The following is a 27,987-nucleotide window of genomic DNA, read 5'->3' as shown; positions in this document are numbered from 1 at the left end:
AGGTGAACGGAAACTCGGGAACCCCGCCCACATGATGTGATCCAAGAAGGATGAAACCAGTCATGAGCTGTCGACGAGTTTTCATTAACTCTGTATTACGTCTATGCAGTGTAGTGCGATATCTCAAATATCGTACCAACCAAAACTTCAGGCGGTCTGGCGTAGAACATTCAGATGAAGAAGAACATCGTAAACGAAAGACTCATTTGGGTTCTAGGTGAGTCTCCCGTCAAAACCAAATTGGTATATAGGCGTGCGCATTAGTCAAGGTCCCGATGGGTTTGTCCGTAAGTCTAATCCCGACTGAAAGTTCTCTCTCCAACTTTCGGCCTTAAAGCACTAGTAACGACAGGCAGTTGGGATATGCATGCTGATATGCCAAATGGATAAACAGTGTGCTCGTAGCACCAGGTCAGTAAACCGAAAACGGTAGGACTCAAGCAGCGAGTTCTGCAAATCATTTGTATCGATTATCACCTAGTTCCATCAATGGCCTGGTAGATATCTTTATTTATGTCAACTCTTGGTTCATTGAAGATCTTGTGAAGCACGATTTCCAAGTGGACCAACTGCTTTCTGAGACTCAAAGAAGAACGAAGAGAAAGGATAGTGCAAAAAGGATCTGTGGAACGTCGTAACAGCGAGAATTCACGCTAGGGCGCCAGAATCACTACTGCGCCATGGCAGTACCTCCAAAATGTGACCGTATTACGCTACTACCAATGCATTTCAGTAGCCAAAAAATTGAATGGATTTAAATACCAGATGCAGACTATCACGATGAACCAACGGACGCATAAGTTCAAACAGGCTGTTACCCGTGTTAGAAAAATCTTTATTCCAGAATTTTAGAATTAAGATGCCAAAGTAACCAGAAAACATTGCCAAGTGTAAAAATTCGAAGGATACGCAAATTAAAGAGAATCTGCTACTCATGTAGGATTTTACTCTTTGGCCACTCCAAAATCGGAGAAACCCAAAAAGTGTGAGCGCTGGGAAATAGGAGTTATTTAACATGAACAACAGTCTCTTATCCAAAACATGTACGTAGCATATTACTGGATTTTAGGTGAGGTGCCCTGCGGAGGAGTCTTATTCCAAGATACCTCAACCAATCTTATCCACATAACTTTAAAATTCAAGGTAGTTAAATGTAGTCGTATGGACCGTCAACTCATGGTCTGGTTGGTTGAAAAATGAACGCAGCTGGCGAAAATGAATTCTTATCGAAGGGCAGTATGCTGTACTACTTCATAAAGGCCGATTAAATTTCTTTCGTCCGGTAAAACTAATGACATTCATTCTATATTTGGTGTTGTTGGCTTCTTAGATCTGAGATGAAAACAAATGCATTTCGCAATAACAAATTTTGAAATTCTGAAATTTTATTGGCTGGTTTTTAGTATGATGCAAGCCGAGATGGGCAGTCCTGTGCCGGAAATATGTTGAAGGATCTTTGTCAGATAAAAAAGTAAATAGCAGTTGCAGAGGTCTATTGTTCACTTTCATATTAATGTAGTGTGTAACACAACTCCTTTTGCAGCTAAAGAGTGCAAAAATTTGTCGCTTCTATGGACAGTAAGACTTGGGTAGGCAAATGTCTTCAACGCTGAAGGATGACCGGGACTTCAATGCAGTTGCCGAAGAACGGTCCATCACACATGTACGAAACCGTGAATCTCAACAACTGAGCTTGCTTCTTAAACACGAGTGGACTGATGAAAAGCTGACGGTCGTTTAAGTTCGGCCCGTAGTTCTTCACCCAAACAGTATATATTCTCTAAATCACTCAAAACTGAAGTACCAATCCGTTCAACATTAACTAGTCCAGTGCTGGTCGATACCGTACCACAGTCGTCCGGAAATGTGGCAGGATCTAAAACCTTTTAGAAGAGGCTAATGAGTTGAAACATGTTAGATTGATGAAGTCTCATTTTGCCAGCATAACGTTTCACGAAACAGCTGATTGTTTATGCGGACTGTTCAGTGCATACTGATCAATTTTGACCTTTGCATTCCGCGCAGTTTCTGATATCGGTACTTCATTCGTGCACGGAAAATGTTCGGTTTAAACTCTTTAGTTGGCCGTATGAACCAACGGATAGAGTGTTTTGTTCATTCAGAGTCTTAGAAGATTTCCACGAAAAAATGTTTTCAGTTAAATATACAGTCGTACAATACTGTGTGTAACCAACTTTCTCGTGCTGAATAAATGTGCTGAAGATCACTATGTTCACGATTTATGTGTAGCAGTCAAACCAGTACTGCATTTTAATTCCGTCCAATATTTTTAAGGGACGTTTCATTTGCGGGACGAAACTTGCATAAAAAATCCCTAATCCCCTCCCAGTATCATAATTAACCGTGCGATATGGATATCGCAATTGAACAATAAGTGGTGCCGTTTCTCGTCTAAGTGCGAAGTCATCACATTGCTGATCAACCGTTTGTGGCCCGAATGGTTAAGCTTTCCAACTTCTAACAAGGATCTTGCGGGTTCGAGACTACATACAAAGATTCGTGAGATGAGCGCTACCTCTGACGACTCCCAATGAAGATGAAACAGCCACTTTTTGGCTTTCCAGACTAGACTGACTTTAATCACAGAAAGAAACCTCCATTAAAATTCCAAAAATACTCTTTAAACTACCTACAGTTGAAAGCAGTTTATTGCACATTCTAACGAATATCCTTCTTTTTGTGCCGGAGAAAACACTAGCTGTGATTGTGTAAGTTGATCAAGGCAAAGATGTAATTAGTCAGAAGGCAACGTGTAAGTCAGATATAAAGTCGTCTATGCATAACTTCAAAAATTATATCGCAAAATATAATGATTGATCAAATTGAAAGCACCGTCAGACTACATGGCGGTAGATTGTTTCAAGTAATACCCCTTCCTGGTACTGAAAGACACGATATCTATAAATATCCATGCCCGCCCAGCCTGTTGACAGCAAGTGATTACCAAACGAAAGCGGTGGATTCTGGGAGACAAGTGAATGTGCTTAAACAGAAAAGGTAAATCGTGGTAACTAACCCTTACTTCGCTCAAGATTTCAGGCATCCGATATAGTTGATCTTTCATAAGATACATTGGTAAAATGACTCATAAGGCACAGGTTGGCAAACCCTATCAGCTATAACTAAAGTGGGATGCGGCGTCATGATTTAGCGGTTATCTTCTATTTTCAATAGTGACCGGGCCCTCAAATCTAGCTGGAAAACTCCACAGTCCAATAACATAATAAAAAGCTGACGAATAGTCGTCTCTTCTGAGAACAGTTAAGTAATACAGACGGATAATGGCAGAGTGTATAAGTGGTCAGTAGCATCCTCTGGACGTGTCTTTTCCTTCATGCTACATCTCACTATCAGTTTACTTGGATCCATCTATGCTTTCTAACTTTATCAACACAAACGTTTGGATTGGAATTCACACAAATAGCATGAACTGAAGTCAAACGTTTATCCAGGGGGCGGCAGTGAAGTTCAGTAGTACAGGCGTGGATAAAGGACGAGTGTCCTCACTGGCTCAGTCAATATAGTAACCGTCCAGTAAGTGGGAGGTCGGAGGCTCGTGTCCACTCAAGCCTAACTCCAGTAAGCTTTCGTGAACACGGACTTCCAACTTCGGGATCTGTCAAGTACTCTTCTACATTCTAGCAGTCAGCGAAGAATAAAATCGTCTTCAATATGTAAAGATTCTATTTCGCCCCGTGAAAATTATATCTATCCTCTGGGAAAGCTGATTTTACAACATACTGCTGTTTCTACTTGGGAGAAAACATTTCGTTCCACCGAATATTTAGGGGCTTCTGTTTTGGAAACCATCCTTTTCGTTTTTCTCTTCGGTTATTTGGAAGATTTAGGCCAGGTTCTAATCACGTGAATCATCCAAGTTGAACAGCTGTGGATAAGGGTCAACCAAACGACACACACATTGCCTCAATGAAGAATGAACAGGCTGGTAAAAAGTACGAGACGTCTAACCTACATAGAACGACTAAATACCATTACCATCCACTGGATACAATCTTCAACCCTCGACCTTATATAGTGCACTGCCCGAATAGCATGCCTTCCTGAACCGACCCCAAAGCACCGTTCTTGGAAGGGCACTCTCTTAGGGAGCCACATACTTCCACTTATTCGGTTACGCAATTTCTCCGCCTTCCTCAAACATTATAGATTGAAGGAACAAATCGTGTGTCTTTTCACCTAAAAGGCGTCATTCTTTTCATAGAGACGGAAGACAGATGGAAATCTTTCTTCGCCAATTTACCCCTAGAAATTTGGCACTGTTCATTTCATTGTAAGCAGGGTAGTCTTCAGATAAATAGGTGAGACATATAACGTGCTGCCGGTGTGAGCCATCACTTGACCTAATGTTTTTCGAATGTCATGAATGTTGTCGAATTAACTTCATATTCTAGCTTCATTTCGATTCAGAAGCTAGAAAAATTCTATATCCCTTGTTTAGATTCCTGGTCGTTGCTTTTGATGATGAAGCAAGTCTACGTTTTCCGGATGTAGGTTAGGGCCATTAGTTTGTCTCTTGGGAATTTCCACTAGAAAAAAGCCCGTTTTTGCTTCCTGTCAACCGAAATGATGTTATGGCTGGGATGAAACGCGAGAAATAACGAAAACCCGACCGTGTTTTACTAGCTCCCACAAGAAGGTAGACCAATTTCCTCACCGTATGCTTTTGCGGACAGAAACGTCCCACTCTTATGTCCTCTCATTTCGAATGTGTTAAGGTGGCGTTATTACTTACGACAGCATAAAATTTACATGCGACTAACCGACAAACTGTAAACTTTAGCGATTTTGTTCGTAGTGGGAAGCGGAATTTTCCCGATGTACTTGATATTTTACCGAAAAAAATTTGCATGACCATGTTCATTATCGAGCTCCAAAGTAATAAAACACTGTTTTGTTACAGTTAATATGTTCTTTCCACGGTAGGCAGGCCGCGCTTTCCTTGGAAGCACTGTCTTCGGCAGCGAATACTTGGGGTACAGGGCAGTATTGGATCACAACAAAAGATATCTTAATTTAGACTCATGGAGCATGTGACATGGTGAAGGAAGTTGATGGTGGCCAAGTTAATAGTATTTAGGAAACATTGCTAGACTCCATTCTATTGCTCTTGTGAGAAAATCACACAGAAAATTCCTCTTCTTGAACGGAAGATAGCTGCAAAGGATGCTATAATCCAGCACCTGTCCGAGAACTAAAATGACTCATGATATAACGTTGTTTTCTGTCAACGCAAACTACTCACCAGGTTTCTAAAGAATACCGTAAATGACAGATTCACGTGGGATTCAGCTGAGCCTTCAGTAAAAACGAACTTGGTCTGCTAATAAGTGTATTCCATCAAGTTCCTTTTAGTTTCAGTTATGATTTACAGACCGGTGGTGACATTGTAGTCGCTCTAGAACGTTGGATGATCACGTAATAGGCAACTAAACAATAATTCCACAGGACAGACCAGACATATCGCTAAGGGAGTATACTCGCGTGTGAGTGTTTTTGATCTAGTTACTCGGTCGATTACTGTATACAGCTCGTCTGCATGCGTACCACATCATCCACAGTTACACATGATTCCATCTCCCTTGCGTCAAATAAAATGTTCTCGACATTCCATGCGTCAAACTAGTCATCAGTCCTTGGTAAAGTGGAACCACTTCTTGAAATTCGTTGAGCTATCATGAATCAACTGAAGCGATATCAAGTCACCCTCCACTTTAACTCCAACAGAAACATTGCGTTTACATATACACGCACACACACATCATGCTCCTATGACTGGTATTAGTCCAGACCTTTGTAGGGATACCGTAGCACCGAGCAGGACAAAAACAATACTTGATTCACAACATATCAGGAATGTCAAATAGTGACGAGGCTTTCTATGCTCTCTAAGGTTAGGGTTGGAGAATAAAAGCGGGTCAAACTTCTCGCCTGGGTTTGGTACACCAAGAAAGCAATTTCGGAGCTATTGATATCTGCGAGCCAAGTTGCACGCTATCTAATTTGTCAGTTATTACCCAGCTGGAGTGACAGTAGACCATAATTATTTCAGCAGTGACAAGGCGTACTTCAACTCCTCTTTTTCCGGAAAACTTACCTGTATTTTGAGGCAAAGCTGTAACTAACATTTCTTTGAGGGGTCTGTCAAGACCGAATGTACTCGATGCCGAGCTCCGCGAATGAAGAACCAGTGGCACTTTATTCTAGTTAAGCACCGATGAATTACACAACCGGACAGTCAAGCGAAGTTAGTCGATTATGTCCTATTCCCAGCAAAAAGGACGAGTTCGAATCCCCATACAGCTTGAAAAGAGGTACACTGTCTATAACCCACAGTAGGAATGAGTGGGTGTCCAGTGTCTCTTAGGTTTTTAGCATAATTCTATTTTGCATTCCGTAAGAAATTCTTTTTTCGAAATCCTGACATAGTAACACAACACACAACGTACTTAACCCTGAAAATGAAAATGTTCAAACGAATGCTTTTCTCTGCATAGTTTCCTAGCTTTTTAGGAAGNAATATTATGTCAGCAAATAACAACGCTTTAAATACTTTTCCTCTTGACAGCCACCATTAATCCTTTTATTTCGGCGAAGTCTGTGTGGCAGGTAAAAGGAGGACAAGATAACGATCAACGCCCTTCGAAACAACGACTACACCCATCATCTTCAATAGCTAATTACAATTTTGGAGGCTTAGTAACTGATGGCGTATTTTTCAGAAAGTACGGGGAGAACTAACTTACTGGTTGGTTAAATGAAGGCTTTCAGGACGTGCTTTCAAATGTGGAACATATTCCAGTGTCTTCAGTGCATTACAAAGTTGATTAGCTGTCATTGACTAGTTTTCTTTATAATACGGTACATGGTGCAATCGACGATGTCAAATCAAAGTCTACCCTGGGCTAACAGCCGGCATCCTCGGAACGACACAGTCCAAGTACATTAAGTAGGTATGTTGGTTTCTTTCGCAACCGGATGTGTTTTGATTGCTGCATAAGGCTGATAGCAACAATAATCTATCCAGGATATACTAAAAAAGGGCCCACTCTGCATATCCATACAATTAGGCGAAAGTGTACTTTGCTGATTTCATTCACGATAAGTAAATAATGACTAAATGAAGTTTTTGGGCACGACGACTCGAATCAGCACCTCCGCAAACTGAACAAACGTCCTAACTGACTATAAATTATATATGGCTGTCAGCGAATCTGCACTGCCACCTGGCAGCCTATATCTAACTTTGCTTGAGCGCTTTCCTGCAACCTTTTCGTATGCCCCATGTCTGTTTTATCCAGGTGAAATGGAGATCCAAACTTTCCTTCAGGTTTTCAGATAACCATAATCCTCCATTTCAACTGCGGCGTATATTGTCCCAGGAAGTGGTGACGTACTCTATTCTGATTGGTGCGCATTTTACCGACAGGATAATTGGATGTGCAAACCCTTTCCTCCGTCGCCAGAGTCTCAATAAAACATTCTTGTTTTACGCAAGTTCACTTATAGTGTGATATGAACGTCAGAGCAACAAGGATTTCACACCACCACAAATGGCGTAGGAGAGTTGGTGGCGTTTTCGGACCATCATTATTATCGAGGTAGGTAGATACTGTTTGATAAAGAAAACCAGTTCTCCAGGATGAAGTGCTATTGCAAGTGGAAACAAACCAGCATGTCTGTGAATACAGCGACGGGCGTAAAGTCGATATATCACAACTGCCCCAATGGGCTGTGAAAAGAGCTATTTGTAAACACAGTTCTCTCTGTTGCTTTGGGAGATTTGCCAGTCATCTGGTTGACTCTTTTGAATGCGTTTCTCTCTCATTCACACAGCCATCAGAATCCACGTAGTCATATTCGTGTTAATTCATTATAGATGTGATGACAATCACAGAGTTGTCAATAACAACACACATAGTATAGAAGCCCCGGATGTCTTCCTGGATTCGTATATTTTCATTGGGGCAAATAAGAAGTACATCTTAGAAGTACTTCCTATAAAATGCCATTGTGTGCCAAGGAAGCTGGTATAAACTCTGTACGGATAATGAGTTGCTGCAGAAATGACGGGACTGGCGCTCATTTTTTCATTCATGCAGTCGATGGGCGTTGTTTGGCGATACGATTTCACCGTGCATACCCCTATGAAACCTACATGGTTTTTGTATGCGCTGAAGTGGCTTTGTTTGTAAAGAGTGCTTCCCTGTCAAGCGTAATCTCTAACAGGACATTTAAATTCAAATGACCGCGTCGCAAGTGCTCATTTTGAGAATGGTTTTCTGAATTGCTTCTACTGAATATTAGATAAACATGTCGAGAATGATTTGTCCATGTAAAAAATTTACTGAGTTAGCTATCCGCACATGCAATTGCTCTTCACTGTTGCATGTTGTTTCTTACTTTGTGAACATTTCCGAAGCTTTTTGGTCTGACAAACGGTAGTGGCCCAACGCATCAAGAAACAGGATGGAAAGAGATCAAGAATCGATTATTGGTCTCACCAGCTGTTAGCCTGTTACCTTTATCACGAATTAGACACTTGATAAATAACGCCACGTCAGTGGTTTGTATATCAAAGTTGGCCGTGGGCAATTTTGTGGCAAACAGCTTTTCGGAACAACATCTTGAGAGAGGAGGAATCAATGGTGATGATGCGGATGATCCAATGGAGGGATAACTGTAACAGCAACGTGTGCATAATGAAGCACATGATTACTGACACTTCCCAGAATAGTTCTTCTCACCGATCCGATTCCTCGACTTCCGATAATGACCAAATCACCTTTGAGTTCTGAGATGGCTCTGAGGATTGCTGCAGCCGGCTTGGTATCCACGTAAAGAAAGGACTGCCCTTTTACGTCATGTGCACTCGCCTTCTGCATGGCTTCACGGCATATTTGTTTCCCCTCTTTTACAGACTCCTCCGACACCCGCAATACAGTGCCCAGAAGACTGGGCGCAGATTCAATTGCGACACCAACGGACGAGTTGTTTCTTGTGGGTTCAACCACATGTACAAATAGCAGAAAATCATTTTCACGTTGCACGTTCGCAAAGTACCAGTCAATGGCACGCTTCGAGTGTTCACTGTTGTCGATTGGTAGAATAATACGTCTTGGGGCCTCCACAGCTTCTGGCGCAAGTTCGATTGGCATTGTTTCGGTATTCAGTGCATGAACATGGTTGAATGTGTCGGTTATTTTATACTTCCAAGCTCTATGGTGGATTGTGGTTGGTTGCTTTGCATCGTGTGCTCACTGGCTAAGGTGTCGATTACTCGAGGCCAAAAGCGCTTCCACTCTTCTCGTCATCTGAGATACACTGAGACCCGATCAGATCCTTGATTTGTCAATTGCATACCACCACACCGGTGGATTGTGTCCTCGTACTGTGTCGTTAATTGGGCGTTTCAAATTTTGTATGTGCACTCTCACTATAGGACTTTACTGATATCACACACTAATTCCAAGAAAAAAAGATCGATATTTTTTTACAGTGGATTATCGAACAAGATAAAACCTGTGTCCGTTGAGATGCGTCTGTGAAAAATGGTGCATCGTGGGGTAAGGTACGATGCGAAACCTACTGGATCGCAGTTGTGTTGGCGATTCTTTCTCGTCATTCGCCCACTGTGGATCGTTTGCTCTAAAGAAAGCCAGAATTCTGATGCACGCAGTTGTTTGATTCTGTCTCAATATCGAAATCGTTACCGCCCTCATGTGGCCTGAAAAATTTAGCCGCTGGTCTAAAACATGCAGACAGAGCATTAATAATTGTTATAAACGTTAAAGTACACATGAGATTCATACTGGTAAATTCCGCCCCGACGGGCCTGGTAGTCAGTGCGTGGCGCCACCAGGCTTAAGTGTCACTCTTTGTTAGTCTTAGCTTGGTTCTTAGAGATAGGAGTTGGCGACAGCGCAAGAATGCTTACCAAATTATGGCTGCCTGTATCATATTGGCTGACAGCTAGGCTCATTCATAACCAGGCTTGTCTCGTGTTTGTCCCGTCCGGTTGAGCAAATGCAGAGGGCAGCGTGCCGCTGATTTCGTCTCATTGTCCACCGTGCATATTGCGATAGGTTCACTACCTAGTGCAGCCCACTCTCTGAAGCGAATCTGACCCAACATGTAGTGCTAGTTGAGTACTTAGCGACCATACCACCTTGAATGCAGTCAAAACGTTTAAAACCAGGAAGCCCAGCTCAGCTGACAAAACAAGCGTTATCTACACAACCCGAGCTTTTCTCGGGTACCAGTGGTTCGTAACTACGTAGTCCAGCAACTTTGAGAAACAACACTGTAACTACTAAATATGAGGCGATTTGTCACCTCAAGGCTTGATATCAAACATCAGTAACGGATGTAGAAACTCAAGCCAGAAACTTTAATAGCGGTGGTTACTAGCTGTCTGATATGCAAATCATTGTAAAAGGAAGATCCCGGAGGATATTTGCAGTATCTACTTTTCAGCTTCTATGTCGCCTCGTGATACTTTTGTGTTTGCACGTATACTCACGTGTCTTCATTCGATGTGGCATCTAGCGTATAGCCAACGAACAATGTCAGTGGTTGACCTTGCTCACCATGGGTAACAAACAGCTAGATGCTGATCGCTCTGGCAGAGTCTACATAAACTTAGCTAAATAACCCTTGTTTATTTGAAATCACACCACATATATAGTCTGATGGTTCGACTATTGAATCATGGTCAATGGTTTGTGACTGTAAGGGAGGGCAAAGTTAAAGTACAGTTTCAGAAACCGCTAATCTGATCGGCCGTGCGGAACAGTAGCGACTGCACTGTAAAGAACATTGCAGATACGGTCTACAACAAACGCTGTTCCAGCTGCATATACAAGATCCAACAAGACTTGCGAAGCTCCGGAGCAGTGCAGTTGACGATAGATACGTTGTCAGACTCAAGGATTTTGTGTAGCCTAAGGGTCATACATTCACTTCGGGGCGTGTAATGGTATACAGGTTGTGTTGGCCCAGATGCCACCATATTCCCTATAGTGTAAGAGATTGAGACTGGGTGAGTTTTTCGGAATCTGATCACATATTACACCAGAATGCCTCTTATATGTGGAAGAATTAGCGTTGAACAACCAACATGAGTTTCAAAATATCAGAGATTGTTAGAGTGGTCGTTGAATATCGGTCTTGGTTCTGGCTTTTCCAGCAGTGTGGCTTACTGTGTGAGCAAAGCATTACATTTTTTGTTATCATTCGTAGTGGCAAACAGTGTTTACACCGCCAACACACCTACTGGGGCATCACCACACCAAACAGGGTCGCATGGAATTTTCCGTTTGAAGTAGCTTTCAAAAGCACCCAGCTACCAGCAAACGAACGATCTTGATTGTGTGTACCACATTTTTGTCGTATTACTTAGCTGCAACCATATGTCGTCCTGTTTTTATTGAGGAATTTCACTTGGTCTTGTCCCCATGGTAGTATCAGTCTGAAGATGCCACCTGAAATCTGACTGACTGAATGCATCTGGGTATCAACTGAGATATTGCGGTTAATTCAAAAACACTGACCTATGAGAACAAGCAAATCGCGAATTCTTCATGATTAAGCTGCCAAAAGAACGAGTTTCAGGATAGAGTGGGCCAAACTTTTGAGTTTTCTACAATAGGAACGTTGGCTTCTAAGGGTGGTTAGAAGGTACAGTAGATATTCAGAAGTTAGTGGTTGTCTGAGACTTGTAGGAGACTTGTAAACATAAGAAAAGATAAAAAAGGGCTTTTTACCCCACCTGAGAAGTGGGCGCTGTTCAGGAATCACATATATCATTTATTGCCGGAGGTCTCAGAATCATCTGGGACACCTTAAGGCATTCCAAGAAAAAGACTTTGGACAATTTGTCAAAGGGTCTCTGGCTGAGCTTTTTCTAGACAGAGTGCAACCCATTCGGATGATCTTAGGTCTTCAAAAACAAATTCCGCTTGTCGTTTTCAAACAAGCGAGCTTAACTAATGCTCCTAGTATCATTTGTGGTTCAGCTCCTGTTTTGGTCTTGCTTTTCCAAAAACATCCTTATCGTAATTCTCAACCGCTTCAAAGTCCGTCTTTGCACAATCCATGTTCTACTCTGAAAGGGTTGTCGATGGTGGCGAGAACCTGCAGTGTTGTGCATGCTTATCTAGCGGTCACTCTAAACTTATACAACAGTGATGATGAAGATGATGCTGATAGTTATATGGTTATCAACCGGTTTATGCTTAAGTAATTCTAAGTTTGTCACCGAGACATTCGCCACACAAGTCTTACTATCCTTACCGGAAGTCGCACGATAATAGGACGAAAGTCCATGAGAAGCCCCGATTTAAAAGGTTACTTACCTAAAACTGGTACTTTTATATCACAACCGGAGTTAGGTGACTAGTATGCGCAAAACAGTTAGTAATGCCTATTAGTTGAAAGATGCTAAGACAGAAATGTAGGGTCAGCTAACATTTACCCAACTTGGGTTGCTTACCATTTCAAAATGAAGAGTCTGCGGGAGTCAGATGTCAACATGAGATAAAGATGCTTATTATTAATTGGGTTGCTGTGATATCTTCACGCTTTTCTCGATGGGATCTACTTGACTGTCCTAGTACGTGACCTGCAAACCTGAGGCAAATGCTTAATGACTGACCTTGATGGTGGATACGCTATTACTTCCTAACCGAATTGTCAGGTTAAATTTTGCCTGCCGCTGTATGCCATGGAAGTTTTGGGTAAGTTCCTCAAAGAGTTCTGGGGCAATTCTACCGCTGGTATTCTACCTCGGCGTGGTACTCAGGTAGTATTAGTTCAGTGCTTATGGAACATGTGAGATCTCAGTTATTCTCCGTTTCCCTAGTGAGACAAGGATTCCTGAGCCAAATCTACATGTTCTCCTTTTCTCTCTGTTATCTACCTGAATGTTATTTCGTCTACACGAACGCACAAGTTGTTGTTTATTTGAGCCAGCCCGATGCACACATTTTACGGAATAACCAACTGTAAATCTAGTAGGAATGTGGGATTCGAATGTGGGATTTGGAACCACATGGAGAATTAGGAACTCCTCTGAGAGCACATGGCATACTGAACACTATACAGTGATGACAAAATCGTGGAATAGGATTTGTTCAGCTAGATTAACCAGGTGTTTAACAATCTAGAATCCATCGATGAGTCGGTTTACGTCTCAAGGTTGTGTTTATCGTAACCATTACCTGGCCTTTGAAACATGTTTATCCAGAGCTTATTATTATACTGTGGGGTTTATAGACTTTCATCAGAGGTAAAATCGCAAGTTGAAAAACACCATCGGCTGCATAGCCTCGGCTTCAGATGAGGTAAGAAATTTTACGAAAACCTGACAAGGAGTTCCTCCTCCTTACTCCGGAGGAACAGCCTCCACTCCGGGGTCTCTCTTGATAGGATTGGCGTATACTAAATCTAATAAACGATAAAGACCTTCTCATTACGTGGAGTTCTCTTAAACTTGTGCTGGATTTGTCAAATCCTCCTAAGAAGAGTTTTCCCGGAAAATTGTTAATCTCATGACATAAATCCTTATTGGGAATTACCGGAAGTGAACTTTCCCTAAAAAAACAGGGCGCAACCTGCTCACAAAGCTAAAGAGCGTACAAACTGCTCCAGGTTTCTCGTTGGAAAAATTGTCATTAGACGAGTCAGTCAGCAGGTCATTGTGTGAGGAGATCCGCGTGACCGAAGGACGGGTGGACTTAAGCCCTATTCAAGTGCGAGTTCATAAAACCACTGATCGACGGCTCGCGGTCAAACGGGATATTTTGCAACAACGTAAACTGATTAGTTTTATTATCCATGCAACGTTTGCGTGTGTTTACAGAACTTTTGACAATCAGCACAGTAGGTATCAGCAAACGCCTTTCATCTTGTCTCAACATTTTTGCTTCTGTCTTGACCATCATAGCAGATCAGCAGACTAGTAAAGGCATTTCGTATGGGTGGTACCAGTGCATTTTCATGCGTGATTCGTTCACAAATCACATGACAGTTTTCGCTGCCAAACCCAAAGGATGCGAACACACCCTTCATCTACTGGCTGAAGTATGACTTATGGGGGTAGCTTTCTCCGGTGTCTGATCAGCCGTCAAACTTTGTGTGATACCTGAAAATGTCTCATTGTCAAAAGTATGCGAATTTATATGATTAGAATTAGCGTGTGGTTGATCAGGCCAGTCGAACCATAACATTTCCTCCGGCGAAAAATCAAACGGCTTCAAACCGAACCAACATCGTCCACAAACTGAACATTAACCTATATCATGTTCAAGTTTTTGGATAGATATTTTCAAGTCCCTTGTAATCAAAATCTTAGTTTCCCAATAGGCCAAAACCTTTACATGGCGTAACTGATAAAAAGCCCTCAAAAGCATGTTTTTTCAGTCTAAATCGACTTATACTTGCAAGCGATTCTTGTCATACTAGAATCGTGTTCTCACTTTGAGACATTCTTAAATGAGGCTTGGAAACTAACTAACATGACGCGAGCAAATTCCATGTAGCTTTATGGTTACGCCGCAAAGAGACCCAAAGAGACTGTACCTAACCGTAACGTGACATTCTGTGCAACAGTATGCCCGACTGTGTTAGAGTAATAAGTATCTAAAGCACTTGAGATCTGAAGTTTTCATGCGAAGGCATGATTCCATTGCTAGCCCACAATACGCTAAATTATATACGGTGGGCATGGGCCTGGTGTTGGTTCGACTGAACGTTGCGAGCACTTCTTTGTATCTTGGATTCAATCGTTTAATACAAGGGCAATTGTGTGATTGGCCATTCAGATGAGTACCCAGGTCCCTAGCAGTCATTCCAAATGAAATACCCGTGTCCATCAGAGGAAATATAATGAACAATTTAGCCCAATCAATGAAGTCACTGACAGTCAACGTCAGCTTACGCTAAGATCCTAACACTTTCTAATGTGAGAAACAGATTATCGCTGATAAGTACTGAACTTACGAGTTTCCCCAATATTCTTGCTTAGATCGTGTTTGTCCACGCTCGCAAACCTTTGAATCGCATGAGTAGCTTGAGGTGAATTATCCATTCCCGTAAAATCATTTAGGAACTACGGCCATATAAGTTTGGTGTTCCCACAGAAGTGTACCACAAACAATAATTCACAGACCGAAAATAATAAACCCGATTCCAGATGGATTATGAAGGACGTTCCGCGCTTCAGATGAATGCAGATCAATTTTTCTGTCTCTAAAGGTGAAAACATCAACTTACAGACAACGTCGGACGCTTCTTCTCATTTTCAAACACGGACTGCGTACTTCATCGGCGTCGAGGAGAAAATAAATCGTTCTGTTCTTAAATCTCGGTTATGTGTACGGGATGAAAAATTGGACAGCAACTTAACATAGATTTTCAGGAAATTCGTGCTTAGTGTTTCGCAGGAGTGAAAATTTTGACGAGTACCAAGCAAATGGCTCGAAATAACGTGAAGAGATGAATGGCGAGCAACAATGATACGACTTTAGGACCAAGGGAAAAGTTATCAGTAGCTGAATTTTCAATGGGATTCAACACGCGAACTGCACACCCGGGCCTTGCTGAAACCAATTTACTACCCCTCCCCCGGATGCAATGTTTATAACTCCTACGTCATAATATAAACAAAGAGTGACGAAATATAGATGGAAACAAACTTATTCACGCACTTTAATCAAATTTACGAACAATAACGTAACAAGCATGAAGACGTTTCCCTTAGAAAATAGCTATTTCGAGGTTCATTTCAGAATTTTTATTCACCCTATTCCCTAATAAAAAACCTCAGAAACGTTGTCGCTCTCAATTCGTCGTCCTAATAACTTTCTAGACTGCGCTTACAGTCAATACCTGTATAATGCTCATCAGATTACGTCCCCTATGTGGTCAGAAACGTTCCATCGAGTGCTCAAAGGTCGTGCTTGCAAGGTGCCCACTCAAGCGGTTTTTCTAATTTTCTCTATCAGATTTTTGTCGGATACTGGGAAATTTGTTGTTGATGGATTTGGTCACTTAGATTCCGGTACCTCACATCAGGGTTTCCCCAAAATAATTCGGAGTATCGAAGCAAACTGATGTCAGCGGCGACATTGATTCACGGCCCAAGTCCATCCATGTCACTGGGATAGCTTACTATATTAACGTTTCTTACTTCTGAGGCTGCTTTCCCTGCAGAGTGGGTCACCACTGAACACATTTAGATATGTTGAGATTTAGTCTTCCTCCATACATTTGATTAGCTAAATGTCGCTGATGTTTAAGGAAAAATCGTTCGTTTATTTTGGACAGTACCGTGCAGTTTTTATTCACGGTCCTGGACTTTTCCTTTTGAAACTGTACACACCACATTGTCCTACTCAGCCAAGATAATAATAAGGGGGAATACTTAGAATGAACGGAACGTCTCAGTCTCATCGTTTTCGATTCGAGAGATAGACTGGCTTCTAAGTGGGATACTTCCAAAATCAGTGTCCTAGTTACCGGGTTTGAAAGTGCCAAATGTATCTATGTTAACCCATATTCGAATAACAGAACTGACTCCTTAGGCAGAATGTAAAGCTGGTTTACTCAGAAAACATCGATTTAAATGCTACTAACACGATTATGCTATTGAACCAACGTCGTGGCAGAAATGATTAGGCCAATGAAACTGATATTTGTATACTCCTAAACGTGCATTAGTGCATAACTAGCTTATTGTCTTGTTAAAAAACCACACTCTCAGTACATGCTTCTTGGTTGAAAAACTTCGGTTGCAAATACACTAGATGGTTATTCTGCGACTCCAAGCCTACAATACCTAGCTTTCTTGACAGTTGGTAATTCTACCCTGATACACTTTTTTCTCACACTGTTTGCCGTTAAACTGCAACGGTGTTCCCCTAAATGGTGCCCGATTTCGAACAGCTCTAAGGATGCGCCCTGCTCTCAACGCACTCTACCGGAGATCCCCACCGGTTCACACACACAAGAGCAGGATATCGCGAGTGCTGTGTAGACGCAACATTATTTAAGCGACTCTTTTTTTTCGTCACATAAGTTAGAATCCTCAAACACTCAGGATAATTAGGAAAATTGTAACAGCAAATCTCGTTTTTGAGGAACAGTTAACAATTCAAAGATGCTAAAGTACTGAAAACATCCTAATGCGTTGAATTTCTCCTGATTTTAAGGTATATGTCTATCAGAATATGGCGTGGTATACGTTGTAACAGAATCCCATAGAAAGTAAACATATTCCAATTAATAAAACTTCAAAAATCTATTTGCTGTAGATATTTGGGAATTCCCCAAGGCAGATTTTGCCTCGTTAGTAAAGTTGATCTGCGGTGGAATGCCAGAAAACACCGTGCAACTGTTTCATGCTTACTGCGGATAACCAGCAGGATGCATCTCACAAATCTCGGGGGCGGTTTGAAGTAGTAGGTGAAGGCTTAACTGTTTGACCGTGAACGGTTAAACAGTGGTGTTATTAATTCGTACTTGAACAGGGAATTCACATCGTTTGACTACTTGAGACCTGGCTTTTCGAACGACGAATTTTCGAATGGAAGATTCACTGATTTTGTGGATTATTCTTCCTTCTGAGATACGTTTACTGCTTTGATAGTACGAGGATATTTTGAGATCCTTCAATCTGTAAATGAAGTCTTGTCTATGACCGGAAATCGAGAAGCACAGTGAAGGTGTCTCACCTTCATCATATGTGGCCGAACGGGTTAATCTTCAGCTACCAGCCAGGAGGTTTCGAGACGCCCTGCAGGAGCTTCATGAACTGCCCAATGCTGATGATACTCGGTATGAGTGATACAACTGTACAATGTTTCTTGGATTTACAATATAGATTGGCTCCACTTACAGGACGAAATTTCAAGGGAAAACGTTTTTCCATTCTAGTGGTTCCCAGTAGGAGAAGTCTCTTTAACTCTTTTCCGCAAAATAAACTCTGTTAATGGAACTTATTTTTTGCTGTGCTTTACTCTCAACCTTAGACGATTGCTGTCTTGATTTCAGCCAAGTTTTTGGCCGTTTTCTGCTATCTTTTGGATTCTCATATTCCACCCCATGTTGGTAAGGTTTGTTAACAAGCCAAAACAAAATTTTCACTTCATTTTATCCTCCAACGCATTCCAACTTACAACAAACACCGGCCAACAAAATTTACCAGTGGTATCCAAGAGAAATCAGTTGTTGAAGATCCTACAAATGAAATATCAAGCACCTAAAAGCCATCAAAATTATTTTGAATTTCCCAAATGATCAACCGTAAGATTTAGAAAACAAACCAACAAAACCTTTCGACTGACACTGAACACTGATGTACTGTGCTGAGCGGAAAGGATTTTCCCGGCCGGTTCTTGGTCTGCTCTTAAACTCGGTCAACCTGGTAACCTCACCTAGCCTGACGAAGATCTTGTGTCAAAAGCGGAACATCTCCAAGCTATACACCTACAAACTGTTTACTGAACCCTATTGAAAGGATGAATTTCTAGTCAGCCTCAAATGCTTCCAAGTTGAGTGGTCACAAAAACTCATTTGAAAATTCGGTTGACAGGGTCAAAGTACAAAAATCAGCCCGTGAATCGTTGTTCTTGAATAGCCTACACTCGTCTCCTCTAAAACACACAAACCTGAACGCAAGCAATTTCATGTATTTACCCATATCTGTTGTTTGCTTGACCTTATCATGTATCAGGTAGTCATAGTAGGGTTTAGAACAGTTACACTGAAAAGCCTACTTTTGTAGATGTATCAACAAGTATCGCATTAACTGCAGTGACCACCGTCGGATCACTAACCGAATAGTCAAGGCCGATAAGGCTAGGGAAGTTATGTTAAGAAGCCCGAAAAATCTATTGTCTCGTTACAGGTTTAGGCCCTCTGTCAACCAGATTATCGATTATTCATCCACTGTTTGTGATGGCCACTGACCAACTCATGCCAACCAGGTGTAAACTTCTGCTGATCTCGGTTACGAGATAACGCACTTAACAGTTTGTGAAAACAGAACGCACAGAAAAACTCACTGTAATGCGCTGTGCATACTCAAGCATTGACCTATACGAGTCAGATGTGAATGACGGATTCTTTCGGAGTGCTTTCACAGCAGAAGTGACCACATCTTTAATTATATTATCGACCTGTTTAGGTGGCACAAGCACCGACCCATCGCTATGCTCTACCACGCTCTCAAACAACTCACTGATAATGTCATCTCTATTGGTGGTGAAAAGTTTGCAACCAAATTGCTCAGGTCAGCGGACAAACCATTGACCATCAGATGGCTTTGCTATTAATATTTTGTGCAAATAAAATACCTACTCAAACCGGGAATTTTCTATTTGTCGTCTCAATTTGGGTATTGTGTTTATAATATAGAGGAACCTGACCCATTTTCTTTGATTCAAAACGGGTTTGATTTGATTCTTCACAGTGAAAATCTCTCAGGGTACGTTGGTCTGATTGCAACGCTTTGTATACCCATTTTAGGTAGACTATTTCCAACGTTTTCCTAGCTGATAAGGAGAACTTTCAAACTGGTTCTTATTCGGAACATGTAAGTTATTTACTTTTGCTAAATAATACTCTCATCATTTATTCCTTTTTTTAACTAATATTCGAAATCCGATAGCGTCGCTTATTTGTGGATATGCATAGAGGATTCTGATGGACGTTCTTTTAAGCTTCAGTCACGCGCTATGTCATTTCAAAAGGTCACGGGTCGTTCTGATGCAGCGATCGGCTACCCTGACAGTCATATACAAAGCACATAACTTTGTATTGAGGCAGAAAGTAATGTGCAACCCTGTAACTGTGTGTATCAAAAAATTAACGATAGGAAATATCAGTTTATCAGATGGCAAACCAAAATTACGGTTGGTCGGTTTCGTCGTACAATGACTTACAAGCAATAACATGCTCGTAAATAATGAAGGGGGAGTGAGAAAGTGAATCAGTGATGGTGGTGGTGATGATGATGCTGGGGAGGAACAATTATAACTGGAACATGCGCGTGATGAAGTACGTGATTACTCACACTTCCAAGGATTGTTCTTCTTATAGCTCCTGCTCCACGGCTTCCGATTATCACCCCATCCCCTTTCAGTTCTTCGATTGCTTTGAGGATTGCCACACCAGGTTTGGTGTCAACGTAAAGAAATGATTGAGCCTTCAAACCATGTGCGTTTGCCTTCTGCATGGCCTCACGACATATCAGTTTTCCATCCTTCACAGATTCCTCTGAGACTCTTATTACGGTACCCAGGAGACTGGGTACAGATTCAATTGCCACACCCATGAGTGAGCTATTCCGTGTCGGTTCGATCACGTGCACGAAAATCAGAAAGTCGTTTTCGCGTTGCATATTGATAAAGTACCAATCCATGGCACGCTTTGAGTGCTCACTGTTGTCGACCGGTAGAATTATACGTCTTCGGGCTTCCATGGCATCTGGCGAAAGTTCGACAGGCATTATCGTAGTGTCCAGACAATGGCCACCCGAGAATACGTGTCATTTTATATACACCAGTTTCTTTAATTCTGATTGGCTTTTCAGCATCATGTGCTCACCGGTTAGGTTATTGATCAACCCAAGATTATCTGTCAGCTTGGACAGTTTGCAGCACACAGAGTAAGGACACAAAGCAATACTGAAGGTTTCCTAGACACTCATATAAAATAGTCGATAAGGTATGCGACGCTGGTCGACTCGGTTTTAAGCCCAGAATCCGGGCTAAACAAGAAAAATTTTGCTGAGTGCAATCGAAAAAATGTTCTGAATAGCCCTACGGGTGCATTACTGTAACGTTTACAAACACGGCCGTCCAAGAGTAAACTTTGTACCCAAGTAACTTCGTTCGGTCTTTGAGTAAAATAAGGCAGCACCTATTATGGGGATTAAAAACTGACAACCCAAACAGGTCGAGGATACTCAGGGACAACTACGTGTCAGAGTAACCATATGAGTCACTCAGAATTTCGGCCAAGTTGCATTCCTTCTCTGAGTAAGTTATCAGAAAAGTGTATCAGTATATGCATCCGCGTTGTACGTGTCAGTGCTAGTGAAAGGAAGAAGGCCTTCGCTGCGGAGTTACTTATCAAAAATGCCAACTGACCAGGTACAGACTGTTGGACAGGGAAGCAAAACTCTCATTTGCATCTTATTTACACAAACTGAACATCCACCACCTCTTGAGCACGCCTTCTTGGAATTTCCTGGATATCCACTGACTGTTGCTCAAATCCAAGCAAATGCTACAAAGCGACTCCACAAATGCCTCAATAGATCTCACTTTTCAAGAGACGCAAAGAGAATTTACTAGAAGAAACCATACTGCTTGCATGCCCCCATCAGTAGTATCACCGTCACACTAGTGACATACAATAGCTTCACCAGCCAGTTCTAACGGCAATTCTGCATAATTAAACATGCATATATTATCCGAAGTTTAACCATCTTCGTTGCGTCGTGCTTGATATAACCCGGAGATTTCCAGTTCAACCTCATCAGACTAAACGAGACCAATTTCCATGTAATTCATTCTCACTCATACTCATTCTCCTCAGCGTTCTTCATCACACTATAGGTGAGGTCGTTGGAATGTCGACACAACAAATAGGATATCACTCCCTCGAAAATTTAGTCGATAATTAGGCCCTCAGTGACATTTGGGTCATGTGTGTGGGAAGACAGATTCATCTTAAGGGGAAGCTTGCAGCTGCAAAGAACGAGTTGACGCCAACCAGCGTTGTGATCAACATCCGAAAAATGAAATCCACTGCGATCTACGGGGACATGGGAAGCCACGTAGCCGCGGTTTCGGCCAAACCATTTTGTTTTACTGAGGGAGTCATCGCTTCCCTGGATCTGCTTAACGCCTTGACGTATTTGATGATCACATTTGCCTGAAAAGGAAGAGAACCTGCAGGCGATGACCACAGTTACTGAAACAGCTCGGTGAGATGATATATGCACTGATGAAGCCACATCAAGCTTCGTCAAGCTTATCACAACGAACCCAACAGCAATCAAATATCCCGACGTAGATGCGATCCCAGATGTGACATCTGCTCCCTGTGCATCAAGGAGTACTACGTAACTGGGTAGGGCTGAAACGGTTGTTCGGGACTTTAGCCTTATGATCCGGGTCCGAGGCACGTAGGTGAATACCAAAGTGGGTATGATAATTCCTTGAGGAGATAGATCGCGCAACATCTTTGAAACCATATTTCACAAGGGGTGATCGTTTTGTTTCTTTCTGGTCTACGACTTATGTTTCCAGGACACGTACATCCTCGGCTATTTACTCGTGCAAACTGCTGAGGTGGGGAGTTAGAGACCTTCGGCGCACTTTCGGTGACCAGACGGTCTTTTGTCATGGAAACTCTGGTCAGATAGAGAAACTGGAGGGTATGTTGCACTCTTCTTTGATCACACATTATGCTCGTTTGGCTCGTAAATTTCTGGTTTCGGGGAGGCTCGGCAAATCCTTGAAGTCTCTTGAACAACCTCATTTCGAGGAGCATAGAGATTATATTTCGACGGCGCGCACAAACCCTTATGATCTTTGTAAACCTTCACCGAGTAGCAGTGATATACGCGAGAATTGCTTCGAACCTCCTCAAGCTACTTGTGTGGAATGAGATGAGGCGGAAATTCGATGCTGATGGATTTCTATTCGTTGGTAGCTCGGCCCTGATTGACACAGGTTGTGCTATTGAAGTTTTGTTTTACAGACCGCTAAGCGTATTAGGTCAAGGTATCTGAGATTCCGCTTCCAGCATGACTACCCACTAGTTGTCTATGGGCCAGTCGTGTCTGCTGATAATTCGAAGTCCTGTATTGGCACAACACTTTACGCCTTGTACTCGTCACTTACCCTTCTATCATGTCAGTGTTTTTCACGCATGAGCCTGTCTGGCGGACGCCGTGTGCCTCATATGACATCTTAACTATGCTAGTGCCCTTTGCGCTTTTAATGGTAGTGAAAAACATAAGTCCGTCCCTCATTTGGTGTAGTAATCATGGTTCGAATAACTGGATCCATTTTGAGACATACTGCACTTCTGTAGTGGTTCCGGAACACTAGCTCCGAAAGTCTTCTGAGCAGCTGAGACGTAGCTCTGTGCCTAATTTTCGTCTGCTTGCAACTCGTGAATTTCGGTTCGGTGTCTTCGGTTCACTGTTAATTTACACAAGGTGAGAGATGTTTGCTGGTCACTTTGCTGTTACACAGCTAGACCTGATACATTTCAGGAACCGCTCCCACTCTAGGTTTGGCAGTCGTTGACAACTGGATGGTTTTGATTCGTTTTTTATGACACAAGTGTCAGAACTGTCGAGGTGTTTGGTGTACAGTGGCGTTTAGTTTGATGAATCGTGCAAACGTGCGGGAACATTTGAGCAGTATTTTCATATTCTAGGTTTTACCAGATGATGTGAACTATCCTACATCCACTGATATTATTTATCCTAGTGGTAGTAGGCAGCCGAAACCACAGCCAAAATAGCAGTTTTAACTTGATGGAAGTTTCCACTTTTGACAACGATTTTATTGTCGTCTATGAAGATGCTTGTTAGAATGTTCCCATTATGAATCTGGAGAATGGAAGGCAGTGCGAATAGGTGATCTGGCGATCCAAATTCTGAGGGGTACCGATTATGCATAGAAATACACGTGATAAACGTGCATGAGTTACGTGTGCACAGAAATGGAAGTAGGAAAATGTACGTTATAGTCAGGCTGAAGTTCAACTGACAGCTGATTTTGTTAACTGTGCAACCACCATATGGAAGGTGAACAATAGGTCAATGCGGCTGGTCAAACTAATTGTGGGCAGAAATTCAAGTGTGAGGAGCCTAGTGGAGAGGCGCTAGTAATTGTGTGATTGATCGTGGCCTATTTGAGCCTGTTTTCAATAGTTGGCACACGATTCGAAATTCTCTGCGCCTACTAACAGATTGCCCCATGTCCACTAAATAGACGAATACAGAAAAACGGATATTGCCCCTACGCCCATGATGAACGGCTGAGAAAAGCACAGGGATGTCTGGCATATGTAAGTGATGCCACGCATGTATGACTCAATAAACAAGCTTTACTACAGGTGGGTGATGAAATACTTTAATATAAATAGAGGAATTCTCCTGAGACATCCATCAATGGGCAGTGTACAAAAATAACTGTGGGATAGGCCAGTGGGATTTATTAGCAGATAAACCAAGAAAGGGATCAGAGAATTTCTAGCGGTCAAATTTTGTATCTATGGCGAGTGAGTGATGTAGATTTGCCTTCAGTGGGTGACTGTTAAAGAGAGTAGAAACTTAGAGAGCACAGAGAAGTGACAAGTAGCATGAATCACCGGATGTATCTGAGTGGTGTAAACTTCAGTTCAATATCACATAGGTAATGAAAACAGAACAAGAATCGGGACTCTGAAAGCAAATAACTTACCAAGAAAATGTCAACGGTAGGGTCGATTTCAGTTGTTCACGAAGTTCTCATTTCCATCCGATAGAACTGCATTAAACAAACTGCAACACTCATCATTCGTAGTGACGTAAAGAATATGGAACGCAGCTAACGGATCGACACAATGCCAAGTCCCATTTTAATGACGAGCTGTCGATGATTTCGCCATCCGTCGTTCACTGATGGAGTTAAATTTGTACTTGAGTGTGGTGGAGTGGATGGATTAATACGCTGATGCATCCGGGTGGAAACTTGATCCACCTACTCAAACCAGATTTGTCTCTCAAATTTGCCAAGTCGGGTCACACGGCACTAGCATTTGAGACAGTTAAAGAGATTATAGGTGGCCTCGTAAGCCAGAAGAACATTTACTACAATGCTTAGCAGACGAAAAGGCGCGTTTAATAATTAAAGACAGACGCTGTTGCACCATTCACTCGTACCATCTTCCAAGAATTTCAAATTTAGGAAAACTTCTGTATTTGGAACTGAACAGATATGCATCTCCTTGAAGCGAAGCACAATTTTTGGTGGATTTCCATTTGAATAAAATATCTCTTCCATATATTTAGGTTCAGCGTCAATGGTAACTTTTGTGCGAACCCCCTTTCTATCACCTAAAGTTTTATCTAACCTCACTTTGTAGCGGGTCGGTCCAAAACTTGAAAAATGGTCCCAGTGTTTCTTGTCAGTATATTTGTCTCCTAGTTCATTTTAGTGAATAAATTCATAACGGGCTTCAAAATTTAACGATCAGGAGACTAAGCATTGATGGTTATGCTATCGTTTACATCTATCTAATCAGGTTAAGCCTTTAGCACTGTGAGGGAATTTGCAGTACTGGTTGAGTCCAAAGAAATCAGATGTAAATAGTCAGCTGCATTGAAATCAATGGGAACGGCACAAAGGGATGGATTCAACTCAGTGGCGGAAGTAGCAGAAAAGGTATAAGCAAATTCAGATAGCTGTAAAGCCATGGTACCGAGTATGTTTGTAAAGGTAATCATGACATAAAATATATTTATACAATGTATATAAATACTTTACTTATTTTCTTACTTTCTTGCTCAATTATCCACTTGCTCATTCACCCACTTGCTCATTCACACACTTGCTCATTCGTTCTCACTTACTTACTTAATTACCTACTTACTAAAATCGCAAGGCACAGATTTCTTAGTCGAGCAACTGATTTACCCCATGAACTATTTCTGTCTGATCTACGTGCAATGACACCAACCTCTAATAGTGCGTGATGATAGCATCTCATTTATAACAAAAGCTATCTGAAGGAACAACGCAAAACAAATCATACCCATTCACATCTTAGTATACTTAGCTTCAGTGGAGTAGTACACCTCCATTATAAATGCACCAGTTCTGGACCAAAGGCTACCACAAGTGTGCAACCTATTATCGGTGACAAATCATTACTACAGATTACCGCATGAACCTTCGTTCTTTGTGGAAAGTTGCGTCACACTTCACAATTACAAGCATCTTGGCGGTTCTCATATGCTTGAGCAGTACACTATTCCGAAAATTTTTACGAGCTGACTGTCTCACTTCACCAAATGCCCAAAAACATGAATATTTTAGAGTGGGGATTTCGTTCGAACGACCGATCAGTAGTCTAATTAACCAGCTTTTCAGCATTGATTGAATTCAATTTCAGGGTGAAACCTAGATTTAAATGTTTCTAAATCTCCCCATACTACCAACCATTTATAAGTAACCTAAAGGAAAAATAAATTCACGTGATGAGTGAAGCTCGTCTGAGTCTTTGTTCGAGAAAGCACTCAATACTTTGTCACTTGATGTAGATTTCATGATTGAAAAATGGGCGGCGCGATATCCTGTCTAGATGTGATCTAATCAAATTTATTATCAGTCGCTCGTGGTCAACCTGTTAAGTGTCCAAACTGTCAGTAGGCAGGTCACAATTTCGAACCACCCCTGGAGTTTCGTGAGATGCGCACTGCTGATAATTCCCAACAAAGATAAAACAGCTGTGCAGTGCTTTTCGGCTTTTTAACATAATGGCTCCATCTCCAGGAAGAAAGTCCATTTAAACGTTCACAGACCTTTTAATATCAACCGTGAATATTTTAGGCAGTTTGTATTGAAGGTGGGCTCCATAGCCCGGAATTCCTTGTGGGCACGTATGGTTCATTTGAATTGGAATGTGAAGTGATCGTTGTAGGCTTGTGAAAAAGAAAATTCCAAATTCAGAAAATACGGCTAGTTTGAATGCTACGTCGATGCGCCCGCCCTGAGCCCACCATCATCCTTAGTGATCTGAAGGATGTTCAACGTTCCGAGTACATAAGTACGTTGTGTTCCCTACGCACGAACTACCTGTTCATGTCAAGCTCTATCTCAGGCCACAAAAGAGTTTCCTGGAGCTGCTATGGTTTTCTTCATCCAAACATTTGCCTTTTGTTTATATTCTACTCTCGGTTTATGCTACCTAAATTTATATGGGATGACATGCATCAAATCTTGGTGGCTTCTATGAAAATCAGAACAATAGCAAGGACCTGCCACATCTCACGTCCTGCTGTCATATTTGAGGCTGTCTGTATGAGTCGCGTCAGGAGGTGGACGTACCATGCTCTGAGCTCAAAGGAATACTGGGTTCTGCCTCAATTGCCGGTAGCGGATAATCGCTTCCCTGCTCGTGTCCAGTAGGGAGGTATCAATCCGCGAATTTAAAGCATTACGGGTTGGAGAGTCCCGTGAATTTCATACTCGGTAGGATCCCGACAGTGAATATGTATTTGGATACTGTGCCCAGATTTGAGAAATGCAGTCAGACTGTTGACAAATGGAACGGATTGTACGCAGACACAGCTTGGCGGCCGATTGGCATAAAATTTTGCACTTTAAAAGTTGCGCTGAACGCAGGAGTCAGGAGAATGAGACTTGGATCGCGCATGTTAAGTAGCAAATGTGAGTCACGTCATCTGTCTGCCTGCTCTTCTGGGGGTTTGAATGGAGTCCACGGGACGCTGATTTTCAAACGTGCAGGGAAGACTGAGGCAAATATGGAAGAAGATGGGAAGCATCAGCAATCCCAAGTTTTTGCTTCGTCCATCGGTTTTCGGCTGATGCCATCATGTGAGAGGTGATGCGACGTTTAATATTTTTCGTAGCTATTTGGTTGACGTAAGGCCTATCATGCCGGTTCTAACCATTCAACCTGAGAAGCCCGAAACCGCTTGATCGACCTCTGCTGACCGCTAAAACCTGGTAGCTTCAACCCAAAAACCATCGCACTAGGATAAGATAAAGATTCGGCTAGCATCCACAGAGCATTTATCACAGATTCAAGGACATATGGCGCCGCCGCTGGATTCACGGAGACAGGGGTGATAATTTGTGACAAAAGACTATGTTTTGGATATTTTGCAATGCGCTTCGCGTCACCGAAACACAG

At 42.0% G+C, this 27,987-nt stretch overlaps 2 protein-coding genes across 2 annotated transcripts in view; both read right to left on the bottom strand.

Annotated features, from left to right (window-relative positions):
• T265_02182 (hypothetical protein) overlaps nt 1-9,197 on the bottom strand; it is a gene marked incomplete at both ends in the record, with an annotated part of 32,282 nt that extends 23,085 nt beyond the window's left edge. Inside the window, one exon of the mRNA XM_009166356.1 lies at nt 8,787-9,197. Within this exon, the coding sequence (XP_009164620.1) occupies nt 8,787-9,197 (411 nt within the window). The remainder of the gene's footprint in view (nt 1-8,786) is intronic.
• Nucleotides 9,198-9,775: 578 nt separating this feature from the next.
• On the bottom strand, nt 9,776-20,548 carry T265_02181 (hypothetical protein; the record flags this gene model as incomplete). The annotated part of the gene is made up of 2 exons (XM_009166355.1): nt 9,776-9,787; nt 20,114-20,548. The coding sequence occupies 2 exons, from the start codon at nt 20,546-20,548 to the stop codon at nt 9,776-9,778; spliced, it is 447 nt and encodes a 148-aa protein (XP_009164619.1).
• Nucleotides 20,549-27,987: the final 7,439 nt, after the last annotated feature.

This window comes from Opisthorchis viverrini, assembly GCF_000715545.1.
Source record: "Opisthorchis viverrini unplaced genomic scaffold opera_v5_25, whole genome shotgun sequence".
In the NCBI taxonomy this organism is placed as follows: Eukaryota; Metazoa; Platyhelminthes; class Trematoda; order Opisthorchiida; family Opisthorchiidae; genus Opisthorchis; species Opisthorchis viverrini.
The sequence above is the reverse complement of the archived record's forward strand: the minus strand, read 5'-3'. Positions and strand labels throughout refer to the sequence as shown.